Raw genomic sequence first — 12,933 nt, forward strand, 5'->3', positions numbered from 1 at the left:
AGGTCATCTTGACTGTGTATACATGCCTAAATGCATTAATTATTTGTCTGATTACATGTTTCAGTAAAGAGCAATAGAACAGGAGCACCTAATAAAGTGGCCAGTGAGTTTATGTTTAAAATAAAATAGCCTATGACTGCAGCAGTGTCAGTGTGTTGCCATCAGATCATCCAGAGAAATGCAATCTGCTTATCAGAGGAATTAAATGGTTAACATATGACAGTCACAGGAAAGGGAGGGCGCAAGAAGATAGAGACCAATCAGGGTTTGACACGTCATACATTCTGTCTGTCATCCCTTTTTCCTTGTATGAAGCTGGCCAGCTAGCTGCTCTATAGCCGTTGTTAACCAGGTTTTTAACGGTTAAATGCTTTTATTCTGTAGCAGAAAATAAAAGGTAAGTGCCGTTGTATATATCAGATGTCTCAACAGACGACATAATGCCATTGCCTGTCTGACTCGTATTTATCTCTCGCTAACACTACTTTTGTTTGACTTACAGTAGCAGTGAATCACTCACAGGCATTAGCTTGCTAGCCTAGCCATTCCCAAACAATTTGTAACTCAACTTATCGACATAAGTCATGGCAGCTGAAGTAAAAACGAAGCATCTTCTGAAACATTTAAGCTGACATGCAGAGTGGGAAACAGGAGCTTACTCTTAAACGCCCCCCGTGCCACATTAGCAGCATTAGCAGATAACTAATGAATTAAACACCTGTATGCTGTGATTTAATAACAGCAAAGTCCCCTTCCACCCTCATTTTAGAGCTTTGTCACTTCTACAAACGCAAACGTGAAGCTTTTAAAGTGTAAAATATAAGAGTAACGGTATTGCATGACTGACTGAGCAGTCAGCTCATTGCTGGAAATGACTGGCTTACTGATGTGTAATTAGACATTAGATGATGTTAAACCTGACATGTTTTGCCTTCAGATATCCATCATGGCTTCTCGGGCTGGTCCAAGAGCAGTGGGCACAGATGGCAGTGACTTCCAGCACCGGGAGCGGGTCGCCTCTCACTACCAGATGAGGTTCATTTATTTACCATTAAATGAGCGATAATCCCCAAATTCAACTCTTAAGGAATTATATTTATTTTTATTTTATTTTTTAATATTTTAACTTAAGTGCCAAAGTAATTAAACATTAGTAGTGTTTATCTGGAATCACTTTAGGTTTAATTAGTTTAAAAGCTGCTAAGTGTTAACTAGGGCCCTGTTAAATAAACTGATATAGATGACAGTATAAAAATGTATACCTCAGCTCATTCAAGGCTTTCTTTCATCAGTGTACAGTCCTGATCATTCAAATCAAATAATAAAACAAGCTTCACTGTTCTTAAGTATTAAACTACTAATTTGAAAAGCTAAAAAGAGCAGTACAGCTGTTCTAAAACCAGAATGTCAGTAGTATCTCATCTGGCGTCACAACTATCAGCTGGAGAGACTATTCTCAAGAGCTACTGAGAGAGATGCTACAGGAACATGTCAACATGTCCAGCATCTCATGGACTACTTACTGCATCCAGTCTGTAAGGTAGTATATCTAATTAGGGTGTAGGGGTGCAACAATACTCGTATCGATATTGAACCGTTCGATACAGTGCTTTCGATTCGGTACGCATATGTATCGAACAATACAAAATTTTTTATTTATTTTATCAACTTTTCTTCTGACGATGCTGTGTGTGTTGAGCGCTCAGTGGATCTGCGTTCGACTACTCCGCCTAGGCTGCACTGTCGAGTGCAGATCTACTGAGCGCAGCGCAAGCTAGCAAGACAGAAGTTAAGCTCTCCTTGCAACATGGCAAATTGAACCTCCCCCACCCTCATTCAGATCTGGCGTTTGGAACTGTTTTGGTTTTCATGTGACGTATGACCCTGAAGGTAAGCGCGTCATGGACAAAAGTAAAACAGTATGTTGGATGTGCCACGCAATGCTCAATTACATTGGTGGGAACTAGTGTGTTAGCGCAGTTAGCTCGTTAACGTGTTGACGCCATCCAGCCCCACGCACGGGGCGATCCGCGGTAGCTCGTTAACGGAGATTTACCGTGTTGTGGTGTTAATGTCATTTCAACGAGATTAACGCTGAGAGCACTAGTGGGAACACAACGAATATGACTGCACATTTACGCCGACATCATCCTCGTGCAAAGACAAGTGGAAGCAGACAAAAACAACAAGCACGCATGCTACAAACTTTTCCCGAGTCATTTAGACAGCCGTTAGCACATGATTCTCCTTATGGGGACCTGATATGTTTAATATGCTGCTGAGAATATACCCCAGAAGAAGCGTATAGTATAGCTTTTATTTTGGAAAGAGACATTTCTCTGTAATAAACTCTCTTTTCCAAAGATGAGTGATTTTACGATCAGATAGATTTATTTTTTTATTACTTTGTTGTTTTAGCAACATTAAATTTAAAAACTGTACTTTTGAGTTAAAATATATATTTATAATTTTAATAAATGACAAATTAAAAAGGCATGAACATTTTTTTGTATCGAAAAAATATTGAACCGTGACACCAAAGTATCGAACCGAACCGGACCGTGAATTTTGTGTATCGTTGCACCCCTATTAGGGTGGTGGCCTCGTCTAATTTGGTGATGTGCAAAAGCTCCAACGGGGACTCTGCTGCCTCCATTCCTGTTCAGCTCATACACGTCAAACTTTCAGGACAAGTCCAGGTCGTGCCTCGTACAGAGATACTGATGATTCTGCAGTGGTTGTATGTATTAGTGATCAACATTTAAAGGAAAAGTTACGCTGCACAACCTGTCTGACCTGGGACGGGATGTGGTCATTATCTCATCTCGTTTCACAAGTTATTTGTAAAACAACAAATATGACTTTGAGCACAATGTGGGTCAAGGTGATCATTGTAAGCTTGAATAAATTCTGAGTAATACTGCAGGAGAAGTCGTGATTCTTTTGAATCATGGACCCACAGGCCTCTTGCAGTTGCGTAAGCTCATCCTCCTTCTGGATGGACAAGCCAAAGCAAATACAGCCTTTTGAGAAGTACTGTTTCTGAGACATCAGAAGCATCGGCCTGCTTAAATAAGTACATAGTAATTTATATCTAAGAGATTCTTCTGAGTGAGTGATTGCGATTTGTTGCTATGCAAAGGTTTCTGTATTTAGGAGACTTTGATCCACTAAATTTTGAGTCGTTTAAAATCTAACATCTGATTGGTTTTTCTTTTATTATTTTTTCTGTTCACAGTGTTTCCTTGAAGTCTGAAATCCGTAAGCTCAACATTGTCCATCTGCTGATCTGGGTGTTGATGGCAGCTCAGGTAAGCATTCTTGTGGAGAAGCATGTTTTACGTTCTGTAAAAGTTGAGTGTGTTTTTATTTCTTTCTCAGGTGACGGTAAGCCAGCTGAACCTGGTGTCCCACAAGGTGGTGGCCTCTCCATACCAGTGGGAGTACCCCTACTTACTGAGCATAATACCCACAGTCTTCAGCTTCTTGGCACTGCCCCGTAACAACATCAGCTACCTGGTCATCTCCATGATCAGCGCCGGGCTCTTTTGCGTGGCACCACTGATCTACGGCAGCATGGAGATGTTCCCCGTGGCTCAGCAGCTCTATCGCCACGGCAAAGCATACCGTTTCATTTTCGGCTTCAGCGCCGTGTCAGTCATGTACCTGGTGATCGTCATCGCCGTGCAGGTTCACGGCTGGCAGATCTACTATAGTAAGAAGCTGCTGGACCAGTGGTTCACCACCACACAGGAGAAGAAGAAGAAATAGATTCAGCTGAAGTATGCTTAAACTCCAAGGTCAACTAGTTTGAAGGACAAAGAGGATCTTAGAGCCGAATTGCCAAGACTAAGAGACTTTATTGTTGTCCAGCTTGTTTTTTTTTCTATATTTATATTTGACAGTGATTACATCATTGTTTGAAGAAAATCAGTCCTTGGACAGATTGTAACCACCACCTTCTGTACATGATTTCTGACATTTCATGATTAACAGCAACAAATCCTAAAATGTTTTGTGTACTTCATTACTTTTAAGTACTGAGAAAACGCAAATCACATGCAGTAACATTAAAAAAATGTTTAGAAAATTGTAGTAAATTGTAGTAAAAATTCTGGGATTCGGCACCATATTAGCCAAATATTCCTCCAGGTGACTTCGTCCATTTCTCCAAAATTAAATCAAAATTGGAGTTGGAGGTTTTCCACAATGTGTTGGAGACGCACATAAGACATTAACAGGTGATTGCCCAAATTTAAATCATGCCTGTTTGATTTTTTTATATGTATATGAGGCAGAGTCCCAGAATTCTGTATCACCCCTCCTATTTACAACCATAAAGTTGAAACTTAACTAAAAATGTAAAACAAGACAATTCACACATCACAATAGTTACCTTTACAATAACACACAGTCATGAAGACAAAAACAACACAGTGTAATTACATAGTTAGAAAAAAGTTGGTTCAGTAATTTTTTTTTTTCCCCACATAACATTTTGCATATCATTATCAAAACATTACCTAGATATTTAAGCTTACAAAATTAAGTGTAGATTTGATGAGGGATGCACCAGTTGTTACATTTTGGCCCAATATGCCAGGGAAAAAAAATCATTTGATACCTTTCAAAGTACGATCTCTTGATGAGATGGGTAAATATTTTCCACTGCATTAACAAAAGGATTTCACTTGGTGCTAAAATATTCAAAAATTAAAAAAAAAAAAAAAAACCCAAGATTCCTTTCCAAACCCTTAAAACTTGTAAAGAATAATCACACTGACCCTACTTGATAAAAGTAACAACAAAAATTTTACATAAGTACAATTTTTTTTCTTTTTTTTGTAAGCATTACACCGTAATGAACAACTCAACATGTTTCACTGAAACAACCACCATCTGCCTTGTTTGGCAAATCATATTTATCATATTCAACTGTCTGACTGACAGTGTTCTTCAGCTTTATTTAAGCATTAACATGTTTTCCTTTCAGGATCTGCCGCACCTGCAGGAAAAAAATTTGAATTTGATTTTGATTTCAGTCAGCAAACATTGCCATCTGCAATTTCTCCAGCATGTATGTGAAGTGACACCCTTACCTTTTCCCCAGCAGGACCTTCAGGTACCAGCTGAGATGGCAGCTCATTTTCTAAGTTCCTAATCCCAGGATCGGCTCCCTTTCTCATAAGCAGCTTCACCGCTTCGGCTTGAGTTTTGTGATTGGTCAGAGAGCTGACGATGTGCAGCGCCGTGTTTCCACTGAATGTCTGAAAGGAGTGGACAAGACACCACATGTTACTGTTTGTGTAGTTTTTATGGGTGCAGTTTGGAGCTGTGACAGCTGGGAAACTTTCTCTCTGGTTTCTTGTAAAAGGCAGCAATCCACCCTAAATATATTGTTTGTCATGAAACAGTAGGCATACCTTAACATTTACAATGGACAGCATTGTTGGCTGGTCAAGAAAAATCTTCAGCAGCTCCACATTTGCCTCCTCAGAAGCCATATGGAGAGAAGTCCGCCCACTTTTCTGATCCTGGAGAGATTAAAAGTAAACCAAATGAAAACCAGATTGGAAATTTAGATCACTGTATCTTAAACCAAACCACAAGAGACCGGAAAACCCGAGCAGTTTGGTGTGGAGCAGGACCAAGCCAGCCAAATGTTCCCCTGAAGTGGTAATACTTACCTTTGTCCCACAGGAGGCGCCCATGTTCAGCAGAATCTTGATACATTCAAAGTACAAGCGCTTCCGCTGCCCCAGCTCCGCGGTCATGAATGTGCAGGGATTTTCCAGGTTCCTCAGGTCCTTCACAACATTGTTGTGAGACAAGACGGCCAAATGAAGAGCGGTCAAACCTTCCAGACACAGAAACAAATTACAGAATTTAATCACAAAAAAGGCATTTGAGCATCCTAAAGTTTTCAGTCACACAAAAACACACTCACCATCGTAACTGAATATTTCTACATCGATCAGTTCCCCATTTCCTTTTAAGGCCTTCCAGATGCCCTGTGGAAACATGAGTGAGATTAAGAAAATATTCTTAATACAACTAGAAAAAAAAGCATGACTGCAACACTAAATTCTATTCTGACAAAACGTTATTTGGCCTACATTTGTCACAGTTACAGGGGAAGTGGATCAGAGTCCGGGTTTATTATTCATTTTGGCGCCATGTGATAAGACAAAGGTCTTTGGTACATTTGAGGAAGCAGGCAACGTGTTTCACATTAACTCTCAGCAATACGCATGTTATACATTAACAAGGTGAGTTGAGTATCTCTGTTGTCTTAAGGGCTTGAGATGAAGGCCTCTTTTTTTTATAGTCTTCAAGACAAGACTTAAAGACTTACTCAATTTCTTGTTTTAGAAGACCTGTCATCCAAGAGCCTTCTTCGGTTAAACCTTTAGTGGGAATCAGACAGTTCTTTTTCCCCTACTTGTAAGCACTCCATTGAGGAAAGCTGTCCCAATTCTGGCCCTGTGATGCTTAAACGTTGCAAGACTGTCGTCATCTATACGACTTGGTGTTGTGGTTTCAGTGAACATCTTCAGGCTTTATTATGAAAGCTGAATTATGTTTTATAAAAGAAATGAATCCTGCGTTTGGAGTTTAGCCAGCCTTTCTCAATCCTCAGGTATCACCTAATGCCGTTTTCCATGGGCGTGGCTCATTTACTCACAAGGTGTCATTTACCAGCAGAGCTTCACGCCCTGGATTGGGGCAATAGTGAGACAGGTGTGCCACTCCCATCTCGCTAGGAGATACGACAGTAAGGCTGCTGTTACTTTGTCCTACTGTTGTATCATGGGAATACTATACTCTGAACAATCACCTTTTTTACATCTTAAACTTGTGTGTTTAAGCCTGTTGTTGCTATAGAAACAACCACAAATATTTTTCTTATTTTGCGTCAACAAGAACACCAGATGCAATTCTGATGCAATCCCAAAGGGATTAGTGCAGGGAATTTCGCTTGTTAGGTAAATGTCTACACTGAATAGCCACTTTGTATTTGATAGCAGCAATTAAAGTTTGAGAATTTTTAAAGCTAACTTAAAAATTTCGTGTTGATCCAAAGCAACGCTCTGAAAAGTTGCTAGACAGTATAATCTTGCGCTGCTTAGCAATGGAATGATTTAATTTAGATTAAATTAGTGAATATTTGAAGCCTAAAGAGGTCAACTTTAAGTTTATGCTTTAACTTTTAATCAGCATTTAATCTATATATACATATGCAGGTAGGTAGGTAAATACTGATAGTGATTTCTTACCCCCAGAGTGAGAAAGTGGCCTTTCTCAGCACACACATGCAAAGGAGCACGGCCCCAGCAGTCTCTCGTGTTGACCTGAGCTCCGTGAGCCATGAGGTCTTGGAGAATTAAGTACTGATTGGTGGCAGCCGCGATCTGGAGAGGGCTCTGTGGAAACACAGCTTACAGGTTAATGTGTTGTGATGTATGAAAACCACCATAAATCACAAGCCACTGAATGTCTTTACCTGCCCGTTGTGTTCTTTAATGTCCAGAAGGCAAGTTCCAGCCATTTTTGCAGAGAGCACGTAAGCCAGAGCACGCAGACCTTTTGCTACTGCTATGTGAAGGAATCTGGTGGAAGGAGTAAAAAGGTCAGCTGCAGCAGAAATCCACAGAAATGCTGTTCATGTGTCAGTGTTTGGGTCAGGCTTACTGTACATTTGTGTGATTTCTAATAATTATTCTGCACTTTTAGCCAAGTAGGCCTGTTAGAGCTATTTTCCATTCCATCCTCAATGATTTCCACCTCTGTCTGCTTTTTTTTTTTTTTTTTGATAAATTGTTTACCCTAAAACCAATAACTTTCACCTAGTGTTCGTGTGACTGTCAGTTATTCTCTACCCGTTTTCCAACCGCTCCAACCTGTTATCCATTACCTTTGCATATTATAATCATTTAATCATCTTTTTCCCAACTATTTGAATATTTTGATCCGTTTCAATTGTTTGCTTTTGTCTTTGTAAACTCTTCACCCAATATGTTTATCTAACTGTTTAAAAATCAATGATCCATTAGCTTATTTTCATATTTTTGTCACTTTATCGGATAACTGTAGATATTGGAACCTTTTAGCTTTTAACCATTTAGCTATAAATTTGCTGGGGGGGTGCTATTTAGCCTTCCACTGTTCTGTTACTTTAACCTGTTTCAGCTGATCAGCCTTGACTTTTAGTCGTTTCACCCATGTAGCTTTTTACTTTGACCTAGCTCTGTCTGCCCATATAATTGTATCTCTACTTTTTAGTTTACTTTTTAATCTTCTCACCTAATTCTATGACACTGATCTTTATTGAAGTAACCACTGGTCAGGGTAATGCTTTCGTTCATGCATACATACGTGTCACCATCTGAGTCCTGCATGGACAGCTGCTCTAGGGAAATTCCTTCAACTTTGCGTGACTCCTGCTGTATTTGCCATTGAAACAAGGTCATCCTGCCTTCAGGAGACGGGGTCCTTTGTTCGTGCAGGGGTGGATACTCGAAGCTGTGCTGCATTTGTTGATTTACGAGAAACTCTTGTTTCATTGGAGCATTTTCAGGAGCAGCAGTTGGAAACAGGGTGGTGGTATTTTGACTGACAGGCGCTGGAGGGCTTAACTGATGATGATTCACGCCAGTGGGAGAAGTTTCATATTTTGGAGACATGCGTTTGTGCTCCAAATTGTAGTTGTCCTGTGAGCAGTTCTGTTAATACAAGAGGATCAATGTCAACTTTTACTAGGAATATTAATAATTGGCTTATTATGGGTTGTTATTATTCATAATAAACACACTCATTTGGGCTGCCTTTACATGCAGACTTTTCTCAACAACTTGTACTTGGCTCTGAATTTTGCCAATTCTTCCTCATACTGGAGGAACTGAAAGCACTGCCATAACTCAAGACTTTACACGCTCATGTGCACCTTTATAAAGAGTTCAGATGAAGTCTTCTATATGTTCTATTTTCTGTACTTTACTGGTCTACTTGCACTCAAGGCCATACCTGTAGATTTTTACGTTTCATCATTAGCATTTGCTTCACAGTTCTCACCGGTGGCGGCTTCACATCGATGAATGAGCACCCTGTAGGGAAATTAGAAGTTTTACTAGCCTGGACATGAAAGACACACTGTGTCTTTCACACACTGTAAATATGTGCCACTGCATAAAGCATCAGGTATTTATTCTTCAGTGAAAAATAGGAAACAGTGCATGCAGTAAGGGGGTAAAGTTCATTTATCAATAAAAGCCCTCGGTTGATTAGGTAAGCATTTAGTCATGTGGTGTGCTTTAGGCCTGGCACACAAAGTCAACAGTGCGACTAATTTAACATTCGCAAGTCTGTCTGACTTCCTCGTTCTATGAATCTCGAAAAATAAAACAGGTGGAATAAGGTGTCTGGAGGCAAAACAATGTGTGAGGTTAGAGTTTCAGACTTTTTAGAGCAGTGAATGTGTTATCAGTTTACTGAAATTACACAAACTCACCTCTGAAACTCGAGCCGAAGTGAGAGGCCAGCAGAGTCTGGCCTCCTGAGATTTCAATCCCTCTAGAATCCAGCATGTTTACGGAGTCATTCACTGATTCTCAGCCAGCGTTCTCTGTCAGTTTTCTTTGCTGCTCCCTCCACACACACACAACCTGGAGGGTAAACTGCCTATCACTATAAATTTTATGAAAAACAAACAAACAGCAGGTGTGTGATAGTGAAACATGTACAGGTGGCTCACCTTTCTGCTTGTAAACGCAGGATCAGAAACAAGGTACAACTGCAGCACAAAATGCCCCGCAACTGGTTTCCTCCTACACAGGGTTACTGAGGTGTGTCTGTTAAGCATTTCAAAATAAAGGTTTTACTTTATGCATAACTGCAAAACATTTATTCAAACTAAAGCCACCTAAATTCTTCTAGTTTATGTTTGCAGCTCAAGGCGAAAGTCGAGATTAAAACACTGAAAACAAATTTATATGCAAATAAAGTACATTAAAGTATTAAAGTAAGAAAAAAGGCTATAAAAACAGTTGGATTTAAGCCTATTTAGAAACATAAAAGATTAGCGGCGATCAGTTTATATGCAAATGAACTTTACAGTTTGAATACATAAGCAAACTTATGAACAATGCTGCCTTTTAACACCACTCAGTCCCAAACGCAGTGCAAATTTGAACTAAGTACTCTTCAATTAAAGCAGATTATTGTCAAATATGTCCTGTTACTACATTAAACAGAAAACTTCCTCTTAGGTTCCAGAGGCTTACCTGTCAAGTTCTGCGCATCTGCAGGATGAAGACCTGTGTTTTGTTACTGAACACCTGCATATAACTGAAAGCTCTAGCTCTGGATGACTTTAATTTGTTGTTGGAGCAAACCACTCCCCTGTAACAGCCCTCGTTTGTTGGGATTTCCCCTCTGGGAGAGGAAGACAGGTTGTGCTAGACTTTAAAAAAACTGATCCTGCGTGGGCGTTATGAAATGCGTGATAAGGGAGAATGGGATGACAGAAGGATAACGTCCTTATTCTGAAACAAAGAACAGACAGACAGATTTTTACTACAAATTTCTGCTCAGCTTTTTAATACATATTTTTTAAAATCTGCCTTTTTGTTGGTTCTTTGCCTGCTTCGACTACACTTGATCTGATCCACTTCAAATTTGGCAGCTTTGAAGTGGATGAGATGACTTGTTTAGATGAGCATTTGTCATATTTGTCATACATATAGCATTTGAGTTTTTGAATGTTTCCCATGTGGTGACTGTGCTCTGCTCCACTGTGTGGAGAGTATACCTCACCTCTACGTTTAACCATCACCGACAGGTACTGAACTTACCCAAAATGAGTTCTTTAATCCCGAAACCAACTCAAACATGCCTTTGAAGGAATGTGGAAAAAATGAGAGCCTGCCAAAAAAATGTGACCTATGTCTGCACTTGTAGGTTTTATTGTTTTTACTAGGCTAGGTTGCTGAGGTACGCAGGCTGGAAGAATTGTGTAAGGCTCATTTGTTGATTAATGTTGTCAAAACAGCATGTCTTGAATGACCCAGGCCCCGTAAAAGGTGTTTCACTTCCTGGTCAGTCTGTGCAAATTGTTAATAGCTTTCAATATCTGGAAACATATATTGATTCCATTTACAAGTAAGCTAATCAGAGATCAGGGTGTTAAGAGGCTTTGGCGTTAGCCACAATGTTTTTGGAAAGAGTTTGTTAGCTTGATTGAAAGTGTCCTTATATCCAACATCTCAATGAGGTAATCAGGGGCAAACTGAAGAGGGTTGTAAGAACTGGAGGGAAAAAAATGATGAAGCTGTGTCATCAGGCTGTCTTAAGGAAAAGCCCGGTCTCTTGTAGCTGTCCGTTAATTAATGCCCTTAGGACAACATGATTGCATGCCTCTAGCTAGCAAAAAGGTGTAGGAAGGGATCGTTTGTGCCAAAAACAATTAGTAAGCTGACTATAATAATATAAAATACACACACAGTGGCTTGCAAAAGTATTCGGCCCCCTTGAACTTTCCCACATTTTGTCACATTACAGCCACAAACATGAATGAATTTTATTGGAATTCCACGTGAAAGACCAACACAAAGTGGAGTACACATGAGAAGTGGAACGAAAATCATACATGAGTCCAAACATTTTTTTCAAATATATAACTGAAAAGTGGGGTGTGCGTAATTATTCAGCCCCCTGAGTCAATACTTTGTAGAACCACCTTTTGCTGCAATTACAGCTGCCAGTCTTTTAGGGAACGTCTCTACCAGCTTTGCACATCTACAGACTGAAATTCTTGCCCATTCTTCTTTGCAAAACAGCTCCAGCTCAGTCAGATTAGATGGACAGCGTTTGTGAACAGCAGTTTTCAGATCTTGCCACAGATTCTCAATTGGATTTAGACACCAGACAGGTCAGAGATAAGTTATTGAGAAATTTAAAGCAGGCTTAGGCTACAAAAAGATTTCCCAGGCCTTGAACATCCCACAGAGCACTGTTCAAGCGATCATTCAGAAATGGAAGGAGTATGGCACAACTGTAAACCTACCAAGACAAGGCCGTCCACCTAAACTCACAGGCCGAACAAGGAGAGCGCTGATCAGAAATGCAGCCAAGAGGCCCATGGTGACTCTGGACGAGCTGCAGAGATCTACAGCTCAGGTGGGGGAATCTGTCCATAGGACAACTATTAGTCGTGCACTGCACAAAGTTGGCCTTTATGGAAGAGCGGCAAGAAGAAAGCCATTGTTAACAGAAACCCATAAGAAGTCCCTTTTGCAGTTTGCGACAAGCCATGTGGGGGACACAGCAAACATGTGGAAGAAGGTGCTCTGGTCACCAAAATGCAAAACGCTATGTGTGGTGGAAAACTAACACTGCTCATCACTCTGAACACACCATCCCCACTGTCAAATATGGTGGTGGCAGCATCATGCTCTGGGGGGGCTTCTCTTCAGCAGGGACAGGGAAGCTGGTCAGAGTTGATGGGAAGATGGATGGAGCCAAATACAGGGCGATCTTGGAAGAAAACCTCTTGGAGTCTGTAAAAGACTTGAGACTGGGGCGGAGGTTCACCTTCCAGCAGGACAACGACCCTGAACATAAAGCCAGGGCAACAATGGAATGGTTTAAAACAAAACATATCCATGTGTTAGAACGGCCCAGTCAAAGTCCAGATCTAAATCCAATCGAGAATCTGTGGCAAGATCTGAAAACTGCTGTTCACAAACGCTGTCCATCTAATCTGACTGAGCTGGAGCTGTTTTGCAAAGAAGAATGGGCAAAGATTTCAGTCTCTAGATGTGCAAAGTTGGTAGAGACAGACCCTAAAAGACTGGCAGCTGTAATTGCAGCAAAAGGTGGTTCTACAAAGTATTGACTCAGGGGGCTGAATAATTACGCACACCCCACTTTTCAGTT

The 12,933-nt window shown here is 40.4% G+C and overlaps 2 protein-coding genes across 5 annotated transcripts; one reads left to right on the forward strand and one right to left on the reverse strand.

Moving 5' to 3' along the window:
- Positions 1-273: 273 nt before the first annotated feature.
- On the forward strand, positions 274-4,011 carry jagn1b (jagunal homolog 1b). Its single transcript, XM_006792798.2, has 4 exons — positions 274-397; positions 938-1,035; positions 3,239-3,311; positions 3,382-4,011. The coding sequence occupies exons 2-4, from the start codon at positions 947-949 to the stop codon at positions 3,769-3,771; spliced, it is 552 nt and encodes a 183-aa protein (XP_006792861.1). The 5' UTR covers positions 274-397; positions 938-946; the 3' UTR covers positions 3,772-4,011.
- Positions 3,864-10,934, reverse strand: nfkbiz (nuclear factor of kappa light polypeptide gene enhancer in B-cells inhibitor, zeta). 4 transcript variants are annotated; one of them, XM_035908641.2, is made up of 12 exons: positions 10,281-10,933; positions 9,752-9,848; positions 9,509-9,674; positions 9,025-9,104; positions 8,377-8,723; positions 7,505-7,610; positions 7,278-7,424; positions 5,948-6,011; positions 5,688-5,857; positions 5,424-5,534; positions 5,100-5,267; positions 3,864-5,005 (listed from the first exon to the last, which is right to left on the reverse strand). In XM_035908641.2, exons 3-12 carry the CDS (start codon positions 9,582-9,584, stop codon positions 4,967-4,969), a joined length of 1,308 nt encoding a protein of 435 aa, XP_035764534.1. In that variant the 5' UTR covers positions 9,585-9,674; positions 9,752-9,848; positions 10,281-10,933; the 3' UTR covers positions 3,864-4,966. The 4 variants fall into 4 exon arrangements, with proteins under 4 accessions (XP_035764534.1, XP_006792862.1, XP_035764535.1 ...); XM_006792799.3 differs by having other exon boundaries at positions 3,864-5,267; positions 9,509-9,662; positions 10,281-10,934; XM_035908642.2 differs by having other exon boundaries at positions 3,864-5,267; positions 9,073-9,104; positions 10,281-10,934.
- Positions 10,935-12,933: the final 1,999 nt, after the last annotated feature.

Source organism: Neolamprologus brichardi, chromosome 23, assembly GCF_056152115.1.
Source record: "Neolamprologus brichardi isolate AB-2024 chromosome 23, ASM5615211v1, whole genome shotgun sequence".
Classification (NCBI taxonomy): Eukaryota; Metazoa; Chordata; class Actinopteri; order Cichliformes; family Cichlidae; genus Neolamprologus; species Neolamprologus brichardi.